The sequence below is a fragment of the Terrapene carolina genome, unplaced genomic scaffold, assembly GCF_002925995.2.
Source record: "Terrapene carolina triunguis isolate 2854851 unplaced genomic scaffold, T_m_triunguis-2.0 Scaffold32862, whole genome shotgun sequence".
Classification (NCBI taxonomy): domain Eukaryota; kingdom Metazoa; phylum Chordata; order Testudines; family Emydidae; genus Terrapene; species Terrapene triunguis.
Window position 1 is genome coordinate 2453704 of NW_020697213.1, and position 22281 is coordinate 2475984.

The 22281-nt window shown below is 47.3% G+C and overlaps 1 protein-coding gene and 1 non-coding gene across 4 annotated transcripts in view; both read left to right on the top strand.

Moving 5' to 3' along the window:
• The window catches only part of LOC113409363 (AP-1 complex subunit gamma-1), a 92927-nt gene that overhangs the window by 62972 nt on the left and 7674 nt on the right, over positions 1-22281 (top strand). For 2 of the 3 annotated variants that reach the window (XM_026663179.1, XM_026663181.1), the window contains 16 exons: positions 1903-1998; positions 2406-2486; positions 2771-2869; positions 4308-4363; positions 4883-4996; positions 9081-9221; positions 9838-9892; positions 13083-13205; positions 13557-13646; positions 14223-14350; positions 16466-16570; positions 18286-18427; positions 18959-19085; positions 19600-19695; positions 19947-20107; positions 21044-21142. In XM_026663179.1, the coding sequence (XP_026518964.1) occupies positions 1903-1998; positions 2406-2486; positions 2771-2869; positions 4308-4363; positions 4883-4996; positions 9081-9221; positions 9838-9892; positions 13083-13205; positions 13557-13646; positions 14223-14350; positions 16466-16570; positions 18286-18427; positions 18959-19085; positions 19600-19695; positions 19947-20107; positions 21044-21142 (1713 nt within the window). The remainder of the gene's footprint in view (positions 1-1902; positions 1999-2405; positions 2487-2770; positions 2870-4307; positions 4364-4882; positions 4997-9080; positions 9222-9837; positions 9893-13082; positions 13206-13556; positions 13647-14222; positions 14351-16465; positions 16571-18285; positions 18428-18958; positions 19086-19599; positions 19696-19946; positions 20108-21043; positions 21143-22281) is intronic. The other variant, XM_026663180.1, reaches the window with a different exon arrangement.
• LOC112103879 lies at positions 6491-6577 on the top strand. Its single transcript, XR_002907877.2, has one exon. It is a non-coding gene; the product is annotated as a small nucleolar RNA SNORD71 (small nucleolar RNA).

Here is a 22281-nt window from a genome sequence, read left to right on the forward strand (position 1 = left end):
GGAGAGATGTGCAGTATCCTGCCCTCTGGAAATGTGATCCCACCCCATGGCTATCCCAGCCTGTCTTTAGTGTGTGAGCAAGAGTGTTTTGGTGGATTGTGGTGGTGATAGTTTTCCATTTCATCACTCCAACTATTGTGAGGCCCATCACAACCTGTCCATAGTAGTCCTGACCTGAGAACTATGGTGGGTGTTATCTGTTGCTGGTGATCTCAATCTGAGTACACCCATGGAATGTATGTGCTGCTACAGAACAGGGTTAGAAGGGACCTCAAGGGTCATCTAATCTAACCCCCTGCCAAGATACAGGATTTGATGTATCTAAACCAGTAGTGCCAACCTTATTACACAGGGGGGCCTCAAACCTAAGCACAACCTTTTGTGGGCCGAACTGAGTCTCCATATTTTAATAAGATTTAGAGTCCCCTTTATTAATTTATATTTTAAGTTCAGCTTGTTTTGTATGTATTTAGATAGGTGGTTTTTATGTACAGTATTGTCTGTTTACGCACTTGTGTAATATAAAATGATGTAAACATGACAACAAAACGCTAATGAATCAGCCGTTACTATATTGTGTTGAAGCAGGCTCTGGGCCTTATGAAATGCTCTGGTGGGCCGTAGTTTGGGCACCCCTAGTCTAAGCCATCCAAGACACGTGGCTATCCAGCTTCTTTTTGAAAGCCTCCAGTAAAGGAGCTTCCACAACTTCTCAGGGCACTCTGTTCCATTGTCCTACTGTTCTTACAGTTAAGAAGTTTTTCCTGAAATTGATGGATGGAGTAGTGAGACACCCATGACTACCAGTCCAAGAGCTAGAGTATACTGAGGCAAACTGTCTCATGCAGATGACTTGTCTCCTAAAAACAGTCCCATGCAGTCCCTGAAAGAGCCACTTTTCCTGAAAGGTGAGAAGATGACCCTAGGAATCAATGCCATCAACTTCTGCAGAACCTAAGCTCTCATTTTGAAAAGTTGCTGCTGGTGTGTGGGGAAGCTGTGAGCAGGAGAAGGTGGGTAGGCCCTGGGGAAGCTCTTCACTGGGGGTACTACCCAACTATTGGAGGCTGGGTGGGAGGTAGAGTGGTGGAAATTCTCCACCTTTGCTACCCTGGAGGGTCTTCGGGGGGGAGAAGAGAAGAGACAGAGCGCCTTCCTGCAGCTACACCTCTACCTCGATATAACACTGTCCTTGGGAGCCAAAAAATCTTACCGCGTTATAGGTGAAACTGCGTTATATCGAACTTGCTTTGATCCACTGGAGTGCGCAGCCCCCCCACCCCCACCCCAAGCGCTGCTTTACCGTGTTTATATCAGAATTCGTGTTATATCGGGTTGCGTTATATCGGGGTAGAGGTGTAGCTGGGGGAGAGTGACAAACTTAAGACCTCCATAATGACATCTGTTTCTCTTGTGGGAACGCCTAAAGACCCCCATCAGGGATTCCACTGTGCCAGGCACTCCATACATGTAACAAAAAGCTGGTCCTGGCCCTAAGGAACTTAGATTAAGTCAGCCAGAAGCTGGTGTGAAAGAGCCCCAATGCAAGATCTAAGGACAGTACCCTGTGAAAGACCAGCACCTCTTCTTATTTTCAGCAGCTGATGGCAGGGGAACTCTCCATGGCATTGTCTATGAACCTCACATGTGAAGCACTTCTGTTTTTTATATGCCTCTGGGCCAGTGGGCTTAGCTCTCTGAGTAGCTCTGTAGTATGGTGTTCAGGTCCTGGCCAGATGTCAGTGTCAATATGTTCAGATAACCCAGCCTGCGCAATCAGAGATGTTCTGTGTGGAAGGATGTGTACACTGATCTTCAGGATTCATTCTTGGATCCCTACATCAAAAGTGTGGAAGACAAGTGTTATGAGTATACTTTCTGATGGATCTTTCTTCTTCACAGCTTGTACCCCAGTTAGTTCGTATTCTAAAGAACCTTATCATGTCTGGATATTCACCAGAGCATGACGTGTCTGGGATCAGTGACCCCTTCCTGCAGGTAAGGATTGATAATAAAACTCTCGGGTAGCTCTGTCTCCAGTGCGGTGTTTGGGATTTGGTTTCTGACTCCCTCACCTATTGTGCGAATTCATGGGAGGAGGAGTAAGCTTATAGTTATCCATATTCAATCCATATCAGTTGTTTGGTTGTAGTGGGAGTGCTTCTGGCTAGAGGATGGAGACCTAAACCTAGTATAAATCCTTGCTTCCTGGGAAAGACCTCATTGAGGGAGAAGAGTTCAAATCCTCATCTCTGCTCTAAGCAGAGGGCCTTGTGATTTAATTTGCCATATTTATCAGCATCTGATCTGTCTCTCCTGCACTCTTCCATGAGTTAACCGGAGGCTACTGCATAAAGTTGCTTTATGCCAGATGTGATTTAATTTGCTGCCTTTTGTCTTTTCAGGTGCGAATCCTGCGGTTACTAAGAATTCTGGGGCGAAATGATGATGACTCAAGTGAAGCAATGAATGACATACTTGCGCAGGTGAGGCCTGCCAGGTTAGGTTGATATTCAGCCTAAATTGCTCCTCTTAATTTCATCTTGTTACTTCTAGTTACATCCCTGTGTACCACAGAGTGAGCATCAACTCATTGCACCACAAGTATGTGCTTCTGAGGGCAATGATTTACTCTGGCAGATGCTAACAATCTGGGCAAGTGGGTGGACGGTGCCTTGTTCTGATACAGAAATGAGAGGTGGCCTGGGTAGGGTGCTGCAGATGCTGGCAAAGCACGGGCAAAGTTACTTTACTTTGTTTTTTTTTCCAGGTTGCCACTAATACAGAAACAAGTAAAAACGTGGGTAACGCCATCCTCTATGAAACTGTATTGACTATTATGGACATCAAGTCTGAGAGTGGACTGCGAGTACGTTGCCTTTACCATGGTTCTTTTCACTAAACCGATAGAATCATAGAAGTTAGAAATGAAATGACTGATTAAATGGAGCTCACCTGTTGGGGCTAGGGCAGGTACTAGTTTTCCTAGTGGACGTATGAAGCTAAACCGTTACACTTGATTTTAGTCAAACAATGGGCCCCAGACTGAGTTCGTCAGTTAGCGAGGTCTAGTACTTAGGGCTCCAAAGTGTCACTGGAATTGGTTGAATCATAGAAACGTAGGGCTGGCAGGGACTTCGATGGGTCGTGTGGTCCAGTCCCCTGCACTGAGGCAGGACTAAGTATCATCTAGACCAGTGTTCTTAACCTGGGGTGCACGTACCCCTGGGGTGCGAGACATGCCAGATTTTTTTTTAGAAGATAAATCATCGAAAACACAAATTAAGCACAGGCAGGTAAGTACAACTACTTTGTTTCATCAAACCTATGTATTAACATTATACGTTTTTTAATGATTACAGTGTTAAATTTTAACTGCGAATTAAAATAAATATATAATTCTCTCTCTTTCATTCTATAGTTATGATATATCTAGGTTTAAAGAACTGACCTACTTCAACGATTTTTGATAAGGGGTGCAAGAACATATTTTTGAGAACCAAAGGGGGTGCAGGCTGCAGTAAAGGTTAAGAACCACTGTTCTAGACCATTCCTGACAAATGTTTGTCTAAAAAACCCCCAGTGGTGGATATTCCACAACCTCCGTAGATAACTTGTTCCTGTGCTTAGCTACCCTGACAGGAAGTTTTTCCTAATGTCCAACGTAAATCTCTAAGAGTGACTATGGTGCTGGTGGTAGATGTCTGGGATTCCAGAGAATCTCAGATCTTGGGCTCAGGACAACGTTACATCAGTGAGATCCTGTGCCAGATGTGGTACCAGTAGCAATGTCTGGAAGTTAACTGCTTGTAGCACGATGAGGGAAGGGATGAGAGCTGTGCCAGGAACCATAGTGTGTTGAGACAGTGTCTCTCTCTTCCTGAGCTCCAGGAGGGTGATAATGGATTCCTCTTGTAATTTGTATCCAGTGGCCAAGGAGGTGGAAACATAACTTGGAATGTCTGAGGGGAGCTGTAGATAGTGGTTAGCGAGTTTATTCCACAGTTGAAGCATGCACAGCTGTACCAAGACTTGGTGCCCTTGTACGACTTGCTGTATGTTGTGCAGTGAGATTCCTCTTTGACCTGGTGTGCAGCCTTCTCCCAGAGCCACCATGTGCATGACTCCTGCCTCTTTCTCTGGTTAATCAGTGTCTGGAGTTCTTGCTGTTTCTGCCCCTGTCATTAGCCATAGCACTTTGCATGCACGGTTGCTGAAGGACCACGTGGGCTCATGAAGCAGCGGTGAGGAGGAGCAGCAGCTTGCTGTGATCGCTAACCTTCCCTAACTCTTTCTTTTTTCTGCAGGTGTTAGCCATTAACATCCTAGGCCGTTTCTTGTTAAATAACGACAAAAACATTAGGTAAGTTACCTGAAGTGTGTCAAACATGGGCACTGCTGTGTTAAGAGTCTGCAGAAGCAGCTCCCAAGGCAAAGTGTTGGGAAAGGTGGTGGGGGCGGGGGATGGGGATGGCTAAATTCCCTTGGTGACTACTTTTCTTTCTCCTTGCCATACTTCTTTCCCTGGGCGTATCATGGCCTTTCCTCACTAGCCAGCAAGCCTACAGCAAGCGACTGCAGCCCAGTGATAGACCAGACACAGGTTCCTGGAGTAGCTCAGACTATGGCTTTTTCCAGCGGCCAGTTAAGCTGCGCTTTCCCTTTGTCACAGCAGAAGTATCTCTTATGGTACATCTACATCCTCTGGTTGGAAACTCCCCTCTAGTTGGGTCAGAGAGCAATCTGGCAGATTTTCCTTTGCTCCCAGTAGCACTGGGAAAATCCTGTCCCAGTACAGAGGAAGACTAAACCCCTTTATTTTGCAATGAAACAGAATGGCTGGCACGAATGTGGTGTTCTTCCTTTGTCCTCTCTATCCCAGATATGTAGCTTTGACATCTTTGTTGAAGACTGTGCAGACAGACCACAATGCAGTACAGCGGCACAGAAGCACCATTGTGGACTGCCTAAAAGATCTGGATGTCTCCATTAAACGGTAATTGAGCTACAGAGAGCTGTCTGTTTGACTTGTTACGTCAGGACTGTGAGCCTGTGGGGTGGGGAGAGAGAGATGCACGTTAACTGCCCAGTGCAGCAGTCCCACAAGGGAGACTCTTATTACTGTCCAGTCTGCCCCCTGCTTCAGAGAGAACAGGGATGGTGACAGGCAGCCAACTTATCAGGGAAGCTGATCTTACGTAGGGCCATGGAACTCCTTGCTAGAAGAGCTCAGAACAAGCCCAAGCCTGAATGAGTTCAGAGCAAGTTGTAAAACTCACCTTTTAGTAAACTCCCTCCCCCAGATTTATGCTTGTAAAGTAATCAGTGAAAGTCCTACAGGCCCAGAGTGGTTCTTCACTGCCTGGAGGATCAGGCAGAGGTGTACTGTTTGTGCAGTACTCCGCTATCACGGTAATAGGAGTTATATAGAAACCTAGGGGACATGGAGTTAGCTCTGGTAGATTTGTCACAAATGCAGGATTGTTTCCTGATGTACGTTTTCTGGTGTTCAGTTTGAGTTTAAATGTTCAGACGGGTAGGGCTTCCGCTTTGTCCCTTGGGAGATTGTTCCATAGTCTAGCACATCTCACTCCCAGGGATTTTTCTCTTGACATTCACCCTCAGTTTCATCCTGTTACCGCTTAGCTACCTCCTTTCTGCCACACTAAACACCTTGATTTTTCATCTTGCACCTGTGCAATACTTGTGGGCTGTTGTTGTGGTTCTGTCTCTCCCCCCACACCCTATCCTCACTTTGCCAAGCGTTGCATATTTAGCTTTTTCAATTCTCCTAAGTTAGGCCTTCCAACCCTTTGATCACATATTACTCTTATCTAAACTCGCTCCTGTTTGTCAATATTGTTCCTGTAATGTGGTGTTCAGAACTCAGTGCGATATTCCATGTGTCCTTGCACCAAAGCCGAAGAGAGAGGGGCCATTATACCCTTGCTCAGGGATATGACACCTCTGCATGTGCAGCCCAAAATTGTATTGCCCTCATTGCTATCATATCACATTGCAAACATATCTGTTTTGTTGTCCCTGCAATCCATGGTTCTCCTTCGACATCACGGCTTGTCAAGTTTCTCTCCCTATTGAAAATCTGTGTAATAGATTCAACTTTGACAAATAATCAGTTTTCATCTGGTTTCATAATCTCTCTGGACCTTTTATTTCTGTCCTCACTCCTGTCATTAGCTCAATTGTTCTGAATGTTGCTATTCTGCAGATTGGATCTGCCCTTCTGTTAAATTCTAACGTAATCGGTCTTGTAATGGGTGTTGCACAAGCTAATCTTACAGCCGAGCCCCATTCTGAGGTATGACTGTACAAGGATTCAGCACATCAACATCGTTCCATTGCAGAGAGCCAGGGCCTACAGGAGAGGCTAGAGATGGATCTGGTGTGTGGGAGGTCACAGTGTCATGCTCTGGAGCATGGTCGGAAATCAGTGGTATGCTAGAGCCCTGTAGAAGCTTCTACTCTGGTCTGTGCAGTTGGAGGATGAAGCCTTAGAGTGATCCATCGGCAGAGTGCCCTGTCACAATGCTGACACTCAAGCTGCTGACAACGCACATCTGTCATTCTGGCAATCAGCTGACTTGGTGACAGAAACCCTGGGAGCACTAAAAGCAGATTTGTGGGGAAGCCAAGGGGGATGATAGCTTTTTTGTGCATTTGGTATTGGCTCTCTATTGAGGCCCATCCTTGTCTCCTTTAGCTATATTGTAGTGTATGTCAGTTTAGTGCAGGTAAAAGTGCGCTTGGCCCTTGCTTTCAGCTTGTCATCGGCCCACTACATAAGCTCAAGTGCTTGGGAGATCCATAAAGGAAATAAATCTCTGAATATGGTCAAAGAAACTGCAGCTGTGTCCTGTGCTCAGTGCTCTGATGTATGGGGTTGGGAAGCACCAAAGCACTTCCTGTCTTGCTGCTATATTGATAAGCTTCAGCATGACACAAGATTAAAATTTAAACATGAAACGCCCGATGGCCTAGTAGGGTTAAGGGCAATAAAAAAGAAATTTTAAAATAGATCAGGAAAAAAAGCAATCTAGCAATAGTATAGGTCCATTATTAGTCAGGGATGGTGAAATTGTTAATGATGTAGAAAAGGCAAAAGTGTGTATTTTTTTTTTTTATATAGGGAAGAAGCTAGATCACATAGTCAGAGTTTACAGTGTTAAAGAAATACTTTATATTTTGACAGTAACTAGGGAGATATTAAATGGTAGCTGCTAAAGCTAAACCGTTTCAAATCTTCAGGACCAGATAACTTGCATTCAAGAGTATCAAGAGTTGGATGGGGAGCCCTCTGATCCATTGATATTGATATTTAACAAATCTTGGACTTCTGGGGAAATCCCAAGTAATTGGAAAAAAGTTAATGTACCAATACTTAAAAAGGGTCAGCGGGTGACTTCGGTAACAACAGGCTGGTTACCTGCGCATTGGTCCCAGACAAAATCAAGAAAATGGTGATATTGAGCATAATCGGTGAAGAACTAAAGGATGGCAACATAATTCAATATGATTTTACTGAAAATAGGTCTCAACAAACAAACTTAATATCTTTTGCGAATACAGATTTGATTGGCAGAGAGGTGACTGTTGGCATCACACAGGTAGACTTCAGGATGACATGTAACTTAGTCCTGCACAACATTCTGATTTTAAAAAACGAGCACGAAACAACGTGATTGTTGCACATATTAAATGGATTTTAAAACTGGCTCAGTGATCTCAGAGATAACTGTAAGTGATGCTGTTTCCTCTTCAAGAAGTCTGTCTATGGCCTCGTGATATTCAGTATCTCTATTAATGATCTGAAAGAGAAAATAAAATCATTGCTGATGGATTGCAGATGACCGACTAGTGGAATGGTAAATGATAGCTCAGTTATATCGTATAGTATAATATGTATTGCTTGGAAAAAATGAGCTGGGCTCAAGTGAACAATGTGCGTTTTGATACAGCCAAATACAAGGTAATACATCTGGGAACCAAGAGTTTAGGTCACACTTCCAGTATGGGGGACTGTATCCTGGAAAGCAGTGACTCTGGAAATTACTTAAGGGTCATTATGGAAACCAGCTGAATGTGAGCTCTCAGTGCAGTGCTGTGGCCTGTAAACAGAGGAACACTGAATAGAAGGTGTGTTAACCTCTGTGTAAAACATTCATGAAACCATAACTGGAAAATCGTGTCCAGTTCTGGTGTCCACAGTTCAAAAAGGTTGTTGAGTAACTGGAAGGCGTTCAGAGAAGAACTACACAAATGATTTGTGGTCTAGAAAATCTGTTTTATAGTGAGACTAAAGGAGTTCCATCTATTTAGTGTATGCAAGAGAAGGGTAAGAGGTGACTTGATCACTGTGTACAAGTACTTACACGGGAAAGAGATTTGTGATAGTAGAGGGCTCCCTAATCTAGCAGACAAAGACAGAATGAGACCCAGTGGTTCGAAACTGAAGCTAAACAAATTCAGACTAGAAATAAGGCACCCATTTTTAACAGTGAGAGTGATTAACTAGTGAAACAACTTACTGCGAATGTGGTGGATTCTCCATCCCTTGAAGTCTTTCAGATTGGATTTCTGGCTCAGCCAGACCCTTTGGATTTGATGAAGTGAGGTTTTCTGTCCTGTGCTACGTGGGCAGTCAGACTAATGATCATCGTGTCCTTCTGGCCTTCATTTATACAATTGTAGCCTCTTGCAACTTGGGGTTGTTTTCACTATTATGTCAGACTAATTCTGCAAGGTAGTGACCAATAGCTGGAGGTTCAGAAATTCTCAGATGGACACTTGCTGCTGAAAGGTGTTCTGTTCTTTAGGATAGTTAGAAGCTTCCATAAAAATGCTGGAGAACTTCCCTTTTCCCCTCTTTTCAGTTGGTTTTTGTTCTCGGCTGCTTAATATCTGCTGGTGAATGGGAAAGTAGCATTAATCAAGATTGCTGCTGCTTTCCTTACTGAAAGATGAGAATGCAGGAAATGGAGGGATTTGGGCAGGTAGGAAACCTGTGCCTGTATTTGTCATTTGATGGTGATAGCTTATTAGCTCTCTCTCTCTTGTTCCAGGCGTGCAATGGAGCTGAGCTTTGCATTAGTTAATGGGAACAACATCCGTGGAATGATGAAGGAACTTCTGTATTTCCTGGATTCCTGTGAGCCAGAGTTCAAGGCAGATTGTGCCTCTGGAATATTTCTTGCAGCAGAGAAGTAAGGACTCAATTAAAGTTCACATTAATCCCCTGCTGGTCCTGGGAACTGTGTGGCTGGGCATTTGTGTATCTCCCCCCGCCATGCCAGAACCAATGAGGCTGGGGGACTGTGTTGGTCATTTCTTCCCCTCCCTTCTGCAAATTGGCCCTGGTGTGGTCTGTTGTTATACCTTGAGAAATGGCATGGTCCAATGCTTATAGCTTTATGGGAGGTACTGTTTGTAGGCACTTAATTACTGATTACATTGTTAAACAAATCCAGAGTGCTGACTCCTTCTGCTATGTGGAATGGATGACGTGTTCAGTCTCTCTTCCATTAAATTGTGAAACAAGATGATCTCATTACTACTGTGACTTTATAATTGGAAGACCAGCTCTACTGTCCTGTACTGCAGAGTATCACTTTACTCCTCAGTAAAGCTAGTCATTTAATGCTCACATATTGAAAAACTGAATCCATATACTATTTCCCAGCAAATGTGAGATGGCCTCCTGGTGAGTGATGGATCAGGAGGTGAGGGGAGAGGAAGCTTTCATAATCCTGCCCAATTTTCTACTGGTGGTAAATGTCAGAACTAATCACTCCTCTGGCTTTTTCTTCATTATCTTCTCAGATATGCCCCTTCCAAACGCTGGCACATAGACACAATAATGCGAGTCCTAACAACGGTAAGTGGTGCATATCCTGAGAACCTATGAACAGCTTTCTGTGACTTCGTGCAGTGGCTAGTCCTGCATCAGTTTAGAACCATCAGCCACTCTGCGCTGTAGTTGTGTTGACTGCAGGCTTTGGATGCTAATACAGAGCACTCTGTGTGTGTAGGAGCTAGTGACAAGCAGCCTGGGACAATTAGTTAGGGTGTTCCCTGAAATGAGAATTGGAAAGGATTTTGATTTTTGTTTTCTTCAAGATTTCAGAAGAGAATGTGCAAGGAGCCACTAATGTCCTAATATTTAATTACTTCAATGGCAGTAGCACCCAGGGGCTTCAGGAAGGGTTAGGGCCGCTTTGTACTGCGGGCAGTACAAGAAAATATGGAAATACAAGCTCTTTAGGGGAGAGACCATAACCCAAGAAGCCAAGTGACATATGAAGGGTGAGAGGAGAGGGGTACAATCAAATACATACAGCTTTTCGAGATGGATACTCCGGCCATTCTTATGTAATTAATTATACATAAAGGGCCAGCTAACCCAGCTACCTTTGGACCTAATTATCATTTGACTGACCACTTGATAACAATCACTGCTGAGGTGGGACTAGAGGAAGGCCTTGCAGATGAGGTCAGTGAGGACATGCCATGTGTACGGGGCAGCATGGAAGAAAGCATGAAGGAGTTTGTGTGAGAAGCTGACAAATGGGTGCTATAATTTAACATTTGAGACAACAGTGTTCTCACAAAGCGCCTGAGAAACTGGGGCTGTGGTCTCCAGTTTGATTCCTGTCCTGAATGTCCTCGTGTGGAAAGGAGTAGCTTCCTTTATTGAGACTGAGACTCGATTTCCATTCAAAGGCTGACTTCCATTGAGAACTGCTTGGTAGTAAGAGGGGAGCTTCTTGCAAACAGTTGCCATGGGGATTGCACAAGCTCCCTCACACAGTGCCCTGACCTAGGCCTGCTGAGGTATGTCTGGACTGCAGCTGGTAGCATGCCTCCCAGCCCAGGAAGACAGTCACATAGCTAGCACAATACGTGGTGGCAAGGTGGTGACATGGGCTGGTTACCCAAGTACAGACTCTGGGTTGTACTCGGGTGGCTAGCCCAAGCTACCGCCCACGTTGCAGCGTCCACACTGACTGTTTGTAGTGCGCAAACTAGCTTGAGCAGAGATAGTGCATCTGTCTACTCGCGCTGGGAAGCACCCCCTCAGCTGCCATCCAAATGTACTCAACGGCCTCAGTCCCTTCTGGTCTCTTTTAGCTGTGTGTGTTGGGGCCCATCAGTCTGTGCCTGCAGCTCTTAGTTTTCTGTTTGGCCAAACTTTGATCTGCTCACTATTAATGCCAAGGGTTAGCTTAGTCGGTGTCAGTAGGCTGCATGTAATTTTCTCTTTGTTTCTGTGCTCTTGCACAGTTTTGTCCTTGGTCAGCTTTTTGGCTTTCTTGATGCCAAGGCCCACTGGACAAGAGATGCAATTCAAGCAGTATACCGCCTTCCTCCAAGATGCCAAAGTCAAATGACATGTTTGCTGCCTCATCTGCGTTGTGGGGAGAGGTTATTCCCTGGCTCTTTGTTCCATGTTCCTGGCCCCTAGCCAAAGGGTCTGTACAGATAGATAAGCAAGCAAGTCCCCTGGCCTGTCCTTCATCAGACCAGAACTCCAGCTGTGAGCAAGAGAACAAATAGAGCCGACTTCTGCATGTCTTCGTTGAAACCTTTCTTGGCACCAGAGAATGTGACACTGCTGCCTTCTCTGCTCTGTACTTTGGAACTGAAATCCAAGGTACCTTGCATGTCTGTATCTTGAGTGCCGAGGTCCATGCAAGGAGGAGAAGCCAGTGGTGCTATCATCCTTTCAGACTGTCTGAGGGCTCAGAGAGATGCTTCTTTTGTGGAGGCATCTGTTCCTTTTTCTGCTGTCTTAATGTGGAAAAGGCAAAAGAGCCAGGGGCCTGGGATCTCAAGTAAAGGAACATCCGTGTAAGCTCTAAGAGAATCAAAGACCTTGGTGCTGAGTGATGCTGTGAAAGAATTTCTATCTCAAAGAGAACTTTTTGTATGGATTCAAAATAAACATTTGGCATTGGTGCTTGTGCTCATTCCATCCTCTGCTTCTCCCTGGAGAAATGGAGTCCTAATCCATGCAGATGCATAACAGAAAATCAGTAACTACCTCCAAAGAGCTCTCAGTCTGGATTTGCCAAGACACAACAGGTGGATGAAGTAGACATAGGAGGATGTGGGCAGGACAAACCCGTGGTATATTTGGCACATTTTTGCTGGTAAGCAGCAGCCTTAGCTTGTGCCTGCCTAGCCATTCATCTACTGAGTAATGCAGATGGCAATGACTTATTTTCTTCCTGGTTCCTGTGGGGAAGCATGTACTTTGATTACTTTTTAGTTTGTGCTGTGATAGCCTTCATTTTGACAGAGATATCAGAGGGCCTCTGCAGCGTAGATTTTTCTGGATCATCAGGATGTAGTTTGTTGTATAGGTGGGTGGGGGGGAGAAGCTAAATAATAACTGTCTCCTACTGTTACCTGACTGTGTGCGTTCACCATCAGCCATAGGCTATGTCTGCCCTGAACACTCACTGAGGCATGTGAGGTATGCGTAACTATGCACTGCAGTGAAAAGCAGGCTGTGTCCACGCTGCGGAGTGTAGGTACATGCAGCAGTGAAATGCTGTGGCGTGGGGATGCAGTGGGGAAAGGCTCTGACGGGGGAGGCTGTGGGAAGGGCTGCTGTAGCTCCCGCACTGGGGAAGCGCTTCAGCAGCGGGGAGGCAGTGGGACACTGTTACTATTTTTAGCAATGTTGGCAGGAGAGGCACTGCTAGGGGGTGTAGTGAGACATGTAGGGTATGTACCCTAAGCTTCTGGTTTGTCTTTACTCTACTTGCCTAAGCAGTGCCTTGCCGTCTACACTGCTGCTTATACCCATGCCAGTGGGTCGTGCAGTGTATGTACTCTACATGCTGCTGTAAGGAGTGTGCAGTGCAGACACACCCATAGAGCATCTCTTCGGGATGTTGCAAAGCAGTTTTTAACTCCTAGCAAATTCTTTAAAGTACCCTTTGAGTCTGCTCTGAGCTGGCTTGAGTTTCACTGGTGGATGGAGTATGCTGGAAGAGGGTGTGACAGTGAAACCAAAGAAGCCTCCTGTATGTTTCTTGGAAATATGACTTCTCTTTCAGGCAGGAAGTTATGTTCGAGATGATGCTGTCCCCAACCTGATCCAGCTGATAACAAATAGCATGGAGATGCATGCCTATACTGTACAGAAACTCTACAAAGCCATCCTTGGTGACTACTCCCAGGTAGATGTCCAGCCCAGGTTTTGCAGTGACCCCTGGTGTTCCTGTTAGTGAGCCAGCATGAGTGACTGCTTCCAAAGGAAGCTAAAGGCTCGGTAATGTCCATTGAAAATCCCCTATGGGCCAGTCCTCTGGCCAGTGAGGACAGGAGTGGTCCTAATTATACCTGTTCTCTTGGTAATACGTACTGCCCTTTGGACCGTACCAAACATCCCCCAGGAAGCCTCTTGGTGCACTGGCCAGGCCTGCTGTGCCTGCTCATAATGGGCAGGATTGGATGCTACTGAGCCTGGGCTTTGTCTGTGATGCAGAGAGCTGTTTGTCCCTGACATGTCTAACCTTCTCTTCGGACAGCAGCCCCTAGTGCAGGTGGCCTCTTGGTGTATGGGAGAATATGGAGACCTCTTGATATCTGGTCAGTGTGAAGAGGAGGAGCCAGTTCAGGTACAGCTCTGGGAAGGGGGAAAGTAGAGCAGTTGAGTGTACTGGCGGGGGTTGGAGTAGTGTGGTGCTGGGCATGTGGGAGTGGGGGGATGCTCTTGCCAGGGTTAGCACTGGTGGACATGATGCTGCTGGGCCGGAGAGGAATCACCCTGCTGTAGGATGGAGCTGCACTGGGGGCATGTGTATTGTCAACACTGGGAAGCTCCTGGCATTGATGTTGAGTTGGAGGGGTTTGGGGGCTAATTCTGGCCATGCAGGGGCTGTGCATCACACTGCTAATGCGACTTCTCCTTGGTGTATGGGGAAAATGCAATTTATAAATATATCAAATGTATGGATTTTAATTTTTAAATGAATTTCTCAGTGCCAATCCAGTGCTCTGCATGCCTGTCCCAGAAATGGAAAATCCCACTATGAACACAAACAAAGGGGTGGACTGCCCATAAATATACCCGCCAGCCCATATCCTCCTCCGTGATGAAGGAGCAGAGGGAAACAATGGTTTGGGAGTGTGCCCAGGAGGTTGTGCAGCAGAGCCCATCTCTTTTCTAACCCTGCTGCACTTGCTTTGCTCAGGTAACGGAAGAGGAAGTACTCGATATTTTAGAAAGTGTCCTGATATCAAACATGTCTGCATCCGTTACACGAGGTTACGCTCTCACCGCCATCATGAAGCTTTCCACGAGGTTCACCTGCACTGTCAAGTGAGTCTACCTTGGGTGCTCACGCTGCATGGGGGGGGCGTGCTGGTGAAGGCCAACAGAACATGCATGTGGCAGACAGGAGGACACAAGCTGCAGTGGGGCCAGAGGGAGGGTTTCTGTGATGTAGCTTCTGCCTTCATGTACCATAAAGGGTTTTCCTGTTGCTTAAACTCTATGATCGTGCCTTACATACATGTATGAAGAGTGTTGTGTGGGTTTGTATGTGTCATGCTCTCCCTGTTTGTTATGGTCTGTGCTCTGTGTGGAGACTGTGAGAGTTCACTTGGAAATATTCTGTTGCGGAAGTGAATCCTCACTTATGTACATCTCTACCCCGATATAACACGACCAGATATAACACGAATTCGGATATAACGCGGTAAAGCAGTGCTCCGGGGGGGCAGGGCTGTGCGGTCCGGCCGATCAAAGCAAGTTCGATATAACGCGGTAAGATTTTTTGGCTCCCGAGGACAGAGTTATATTGGGGTAGAGGTGTATATAGTTTCCCTTTTGAATTCCCTCTGTCCATAATTCAAAGGGAATGAGCAGCCATGTTGTTTGCAGGTGACTTGTCTAGCACTGTTGGGCACACTGCTGGTACTGGGGATCTGATACGCCCTGTAGTATTCCAGCAAAGTGTCAGACAGCATAGCATCATGGGTAGGGCCCTACCAAATTCACATCCATTTTGGTCAATTTCACAGCCATAGGATTTTAAAAATCATAAATTTCATGATTTCAGCTATTTAAATCTGAAATGTCACGGTGTTGTAATCGTAGGGGTCCTGACCCATAAAGGAGGTGTGAGGGAGTCGCAAGGTTATTGTAGGGGGGGTTGTGGTACTGCTACCCTTACTTCTGTGCTGCTGCTGGCAGCAGCGCTGCCTTCAGAGCTGGGCAGCTGGAGAGCGGCGGCTGCGGGCCGGCCACCGCCAGCACCAGCGCAGAAGTAAGGATGGCATGGGATGGTATTGCCACCCTTACTTCTGCGCTGCTCCCTGCAGAGCTGGGCCCTCAGTCAGCAGCCGTCACTCTCCAGCCACCCGGCTCTGAAGGCAGCAGCGCAGAAGTAAAGGGTGGCATGGTATGGTATTGCTACCTTTATTTCTGCACTGCTGCTGGCGGGGCGCTGCCTTCAGAGCTGGGCACCTGGCCAACAGCCGCGTTCTCCAGCCACCCAGCTCTTGAGGCAGCACAGAAGTAAGGGTTGCAATACTGCAACCCCCTAAAATAACCTTGTGACCCTCCGCAACTCCCTTTTGGGTCAGGCCCCCCAATGTGAGAAACACTGGTCTCCCCCATGAAATCTGTATAGTATAAGGTAAATGCATGAGCAATGGGTGGAACCCCCCCTCGGGGAGGCTAGCCCCAGCTCTGCCCCTTTCGCCCACGGTACATGCCCCCCTCCCTGGCATCTGAAGCCCCAAGACCCCCTGCCCTCCCTGGCTGGAGGATTCCCGGGCTGGCGCGCACACACCCACACACACCCACATCCACCCCCAGTGGAGTCCCGGGCCATCTGCAGCTATGCCTCCCCTCCCCTCCCCAGACCCCAAACCACCTGGGGAAAAGCAGCTCTGGTCCGGAAGAAGCTTTTGATATGCCCCATGCAGGTTCCAGGGCAGCTGAGGAGGCAGTACTTGCTACTCAGCTTCCTTAGTTCATCAGTAATCTCTCTGGACTCCAGGGAGATTACTGATGAACTCGGGAAGCTGAATAGCAAGTACCACCTCCTCAGCTGCCCCGGAACCTGCATGGGACAATAAATTGAAAACTTCCTCCCAAAAGCCTGCACCCGGTGGTTCAACAGCTGCAGCAGTGCCAGGGGAGCCAGAGCCTCCCCAGGCCTATTATACCCGCCGCCCATGGGTAAAAGCACACAAGACCAAATTTCACAGGGGGAGACCAGATTTCATGGTCTGTGATGTGAATTTGGTAGGACCCTAATCACGGGCTGCATAGTTACCAAGGTAGTAAATTAGAAACAACACTGTCCCTATTGGGTTACAGGCCAGTTACATGGACACCTGCTGGTGAATTCTGAGCTCATGTCTGGGGAACACTCTGCCCTTGCTCAGTGCTTAGTGGTTTCATTATTGGTTTCTTGCCCCTCAGCCGCATTAAGAAGGTTGTGTCCATCTATGGCAGCAGCATTGATGTGGAGCTCCAGCAGAGGGCAGTGGAGTACAATGCACTTTTCAAGAAATATGATCACATGAGGTGAGTACAAGAAATATTTAAGGTGAGAAGGGACCATTTTGATCTAGTCTGACCACCTGCATAACATGGGCCAGAGAACGTCACCCAGTGATTCTGCATCAAGACCACAGCCTGTCCTTGGGCTAGAAGCATGTCTTCTAGAAAGACGGCAGCCTTGGTGTAAGGACATGAAGTGCGGGAGAACCCATTATGCATCTTGGGAAGCTTTCAGTGGTTAATGACCCTCACTGTTAAAAATGTGCATCTTATTTCCAGTTTGAACTTTGCTGACTTCAACTTCCAGCTGTCTGCTCGTTATGCCTTTGTCTGCTAGATTAGAGCCCCTGTGCTGTCTGATGTAGTCTTCCCGTGTGAATCTCTTTAGACCATAATCAGGCAGTCCCCATCCTACAAGAAATACCCAGACAAGGTCTATCCTCCTCCTCCTCCTCCCCAGACTTGGGTACAAGGGAAAGATAATGGGAGTCCAGTGACAACACTGGGAGACAGCCAGTTCCATATGTCGGCCAGCGCCTCCAGAACCAGTTCCTCGGCATCCTAGAGCTGGGCTTCTGTGGGCTACATTTTAATAGCTTGTCTTGTCCATGCTTCCTCCACTCACAATTTCATGGACCCCAGCTCCCTTCCCATTGGTGATGCCATAACATCTCTGTGGCAATTACAGGAACGGCTCTCATGATAAGGTCACAGGAGGAAAGCTTCTTCTAATGGAATTTAACTGCTGGAAACATGATGAAGCCAGCATCAGATGATCACCCAGCTCCTTGCAAATGCACGCAGAGGCACTGCAGAAGACAGTTTAGGAAGCTTTGCCTTAGAGCAAAAAGGATCATGAACTTTGATTGTATAGCCTTGTGAGAAAGGGTTTGAAAAGCTGGGGTGGTGAGTGTATTGGCCTTCGTTACACGGGAGTGTTCCAGGGTTGACGGTTTTCACTCCAGAAGAGTTTAGTAATGGGTGAGAATGCACAGTCCTGGGGCTCAGGTTCCTTGGCAATGTGACACTTTTCGTTTTCTAGCCCTCAGTGGCACATAGGCAATGTAATAGTCTGTTCAGCATCATGCGCAGTGTCCGTGGGGCGTCCCCCAACTAGGTAGGCTCGTATCAAGGGGTGGCTCTCATCTTCCATCTCTTTGACTTTGGTAGCATGTCCTGCATCCCATCTTTCCTCCCATTACCTCCCATCCACCCCTTCTACACACACAATCTCTCTGTGTTCAGACTGTTACCTAGTAGCTCTCCTGAAAGACTGGAACCTGGGTAAGTTTGCTGCGTGGGTGCTTGTCTTCCCCATTCCATCACCATGCCTTGTGCTGGATAAACATTCCTGCCCGGAAAACGCAGTCAGTTGCTCTAACTCAGCGGCATCTGTGAGCACTCCCTCCCATGCCCCAGTGTGCTTAGGTCTTCTCCCCCTGAGTCTTGGGCTTCCCTATCCTAGCTCTGCAATGGGACCTGTTCCTTGTAGGTGCAGGGCAGGGCTCTGCATTGCCTATAAAGAAAATACCTGTCAATAACCAGGTTTATGCTGGTGAGAGAGTGGCCCCAGTCTTTAATCAGCTCAAGCTCAGTTGTGTGATCCCAGAATTCAACTCTTCTCGTAGAGCTAAAGCAAAAGGCCGGGCACCCTCTTTACATCATCCTTGCCATCTCAAGAACTTTGGACTGGGATCAGGGTAGATGGCCCAGAGTGTAACCATGTCAGCTTCTTTCAGGTCAGCCCTACTTGAGAGAATGCCAGTTATGGAAAAGGTGACCACAAATGGCCCCACTGAGATTGTACAGACCAATGGAGAGACAGAGCCAGCAGTGCTGGAAACCAAACCTCCCCCCTCTGGGCTGCAGCCCACCAGCCAGGTAATGGAAGGTGCTCTCTTCAACTGGTGTAACCCTCCCACTGTCCTGTCAGACCCAGGGGCTGGAAGACTATTCCCCTCTCCCTAGTAAGCCAAGGGCATCTCCGCTTCTCTGACCTGTGTCTGACTGCCTGATGCAACCTGTCTCCCCCCTGCTGATTCCCAAACAAAAGAAGGGAGTCAAGGACTGGCATCAGGGGAAGGTGCCACAGCAGTAGTGCAGGCTGGAGCAGGTGAGGTGGATGGAGTAAAATCCCACCTACGAGTTGTGACCTGCCTCTCAGCATTCAGAAACTCCTCCCCTCCTTGGCACAGTACCTCCCGCTGTCTTCCTGAGACCCCTGGAAACTAGATAGCTTAAGGTGCTGAGCGCAAATTGTCAGCATTAGTCCGAGACTAGTGTAAGAGCTTCACAGGCAGATCACTGAGAGAGGGACCTTTTCATCTGAGAGCAAGTGGCGTTTGTCACAGGTAAAAGCAAAGGTAGCAGGGAGATGAGTAGGTAATGGGGGTTTTATTGCTTTCTTACTAGGCAAATGACTTATTGGACTTATTGGGAGGAAATGATATAACCCCAGTCATTCCAACTGCCCCTACAAGCAAGCCATCCTCTGCCGGTGGGGAGCTCCTTGACCTCCTGGGAGATCTCAACCTAACAGGTGAGACCAGGCCGCAGCTATTGAGGGGTAGTCCAGGTCCCTCAGCCTGGTAGGAGGAGCTGGGCCAGGGTATGAGGGGCATTCTTCCATGTCCTTTTTCCAGGGATAGGGTCTTCTGCAGGGGAGGCAGGGAAATTCCCCATTCCTTTGGCGGGGGGGGGGAGGTTCATTGGCATTGCTTGCTCTTGGTCCAAGGCTAATATGGAGACGGTGGGAAATGCGTTGGAGTGAGATGAGTGTTCCTCTGTCCTGGGACAGGTTCTCAGCCTGGCAGGAGAGGATCAAGAGGGCGGAGAGGGGGTTCTCTCTGCCTGGAGACCTGCTGGCTTGAGAGGAGAGACCCCTTGCTGGTGATGGCTGAGATTGAGGTCATCCTTGGGGAGAGGAGATGGCCTTGTTGGGTTTCTTGTTTGTAAAAATAGCATGCCCCTTCTAGCTAATCCTTGAGCTGGGAAAAGCCACTCTACACTTCCTGCTAGCTAAACTCTACCTTCTTCTAACCTGCTTTCTCTAGCTTCTCCAGCCCCGGTCCCTGCCCCACAGATATCGCAGCCTCCGTTCCTGTTGGATGGGCTCTCATCACAGCCTCTCTTCAATGATATTGCTGCTGGTAGGAGCATAGGAACCCTGAGCACATAAAGCTGTTGTAACCATTGGGGGTCTGGTAACAAGGAGGAGGATTTGGGAGCGCTCAGGAGCAATGTGTGATGAAGGGGTGAAGGAGGAGATGGAATAAGGGGGAGAAGGAGAGCAGTTCTCTACATTCTGGGCATAGGGTTTAGGGGCGGCAGGTGGCCCTGCTGACATTGAGAATGGTCTCCAGGTCCTTACTGGGCTGCTGCTCTTGTCCCTCGGCTGCAGGCATCCCCTCCATCACAGCATACAGCAAGAATGGGCTGAAGATAGAGTTCACCTTTGAGAGATCGAACACCAACCCCAGCGTCACCGTGATCACGATACAAGCCTCCAACAGCACAGAACTGGATATGACAGACTTTGTTTTCCAGGCTGCGGTACCAAAGGTAGAGCTGCCATGACTGGCTGGGTGGCTAGCCCCCTGTCTCTTTCCAAATTCTTGCTATTGTTTTGCCCCTTCTGCACAGAGGAAGCGAAGCTCCAAGAAGCATAAGGAGGAGTTAAAGCTGTTAGATCTCAAGCTGCCCAAATAGTCCTGTTCTAAGATGGTATTTAGAGTTGAGCATAACTTTTCTGAGCAGGTCCCTTTAGGGCTGAGCTTTCACAGGGCTGGCTCTGCCTGGGGCTGGGGGGGGATCCTTCTGGGAAGTCTGATTGAACACAGAACGAGACACTCTCCTCGTTATCAACAGCCAGAAGAGCCCTTTGAACAGCTCTCACTCTGAAGCAGGTGGGAGTAAGAAGATGAAACTTGGTAGGAGGAAAGGTGCCTTCCTGTGTCCCAGAGACAATCCAGTTTGGTTTGGCTGAGTTGGGAAAACTTGTGCATGCATGTCTACTTAGCAGCTCTCCAAGTGAGAGCTGGCTGCCTGGTTGTGTGTGCAGAGCTGGTCTCGGATTGTGGTTAGAATGGAGACAGTGCCTTTCTCCCTGGAAACCAGTGCGACTCAGCCTTGTGGCAGAATCATTCCTATGGTTATCAGGCTGTTTGCTCATGAGCACAGCAGAAGCAGTTCTGTCATCAGAGCAGTGAGGCTCCTCCTCATCTGCCAGCAGTTATGTCAATCTGATTTCAGCCTGTGAGAAAGCAGGAGAGATGAAAACCCTCTGGCCTCTTGAGTGGTGCAGGCATGCGTGCTCCTGACCTCTCTAAAAGGAGAAAGGACCAAGGAACTCCCTTAAAGCAGTGTCTCAGTAGTGCTTTCACCGTTGCTGTAAACAGCAGGAGATTCTTTCCTCCCCCACTTGGTGTGGCAGTGTAGCTGTATCTGCTAAATGCTTGGTGAAATCATCTTTTTGAAAGTCTTTTCCCTTTTCTTCAGACATTCCAGCTGCAGCTTCTGTCTCCCAGCAGCAGCAGCATCCCAGCATTTAACACGGGGACCATCACACAGGTCATCAAAGTTCTGAACCCACAGAAGGTGAGCAGTCCACTGGTAGAAGGCATTCCTGAACCTGGTTCTCATGGCTGTTTGGGAGACGGGGTTTAGTGCTGCTTGTTCTCAAGCAGAGTTTTCAGGCTTGTTCCTGGGGAATGATCGCTGGTGGTGTGACAGTGTGGTTATGATTGCAGTATTGATGTAGCCATGTTTTCAGGATATTAGAGAGACAAGATATTACTTCACCCACCTTGGCAATGTAGTGTAGTTATAGCCAGAAAAGGACTATGGAAAAACAGACCTTTTCCCTGGGTGAATCCAATGACTTATCATAAGAACAGCAATACTGGGTCAGGTCAAAGGTCCATCTAGTCCAGTATCCTGTCTTCTGACAGTGGCCAGTGCCAAGTGCTTCAAAGGGAGTGAACAGAACAGGGCAATTATTGAGTAGTGCATCCCCTGTCCTCCAGTGCCATCTGGCAGTTGGAGGTTTAGGGACACCTAGAGCTTGTGGCTGCATACTTGTCCACCTTGGCTAATAGCCATTGATGGATCTATCCTCCGTGAACTTTTCTAATTATTTTTTGAGTTATACTTTTGGCCTTCACAACATAGCCGGCAACAAGTTCCATAAGTTGACTGTGCCTTGTGTGAAGAAGTACCTCCTTACGTTTGTTTTAAACCTGCTGCCTATTAATTTCATGGGATGACCCCCGGTTGTTATGTTATGAGAAGGAGTAAATATCACTTCCTTATTCACTTTCTCCACACCAGTCATGATTTTAGTGACCTCTATCATATCCCCCTTCAGTCATCTTTTTTATTTATTTATTTATTTATTTAATGAACAGTCCAGTCTTTTATTCTCTCCTCGTATGGAAGCTGTTCCATACCCCTAATAATTTTTGTTGCCCTTCTCTGCACCTTTTCCAATTCTAATATCTTTTTTGAGATGGGATGGTCAAAACTGCACTCAGTATTCAAGGTGTGGGCGCACCATGGATTTATATAGTGGCATTATGAGATTTTCTGTCTTATCTGTCCCTTTCCTAATGGTTCCTAACATTCTGTTAGCTTCTTTGATTGCCGCTGCACATTGACCGGATGTTTTCAGAGTCATACACGATGACTCCAAGATTTCTTTCTTGAGTGGTAACAGCTAATTTAGATCCCATCATTTT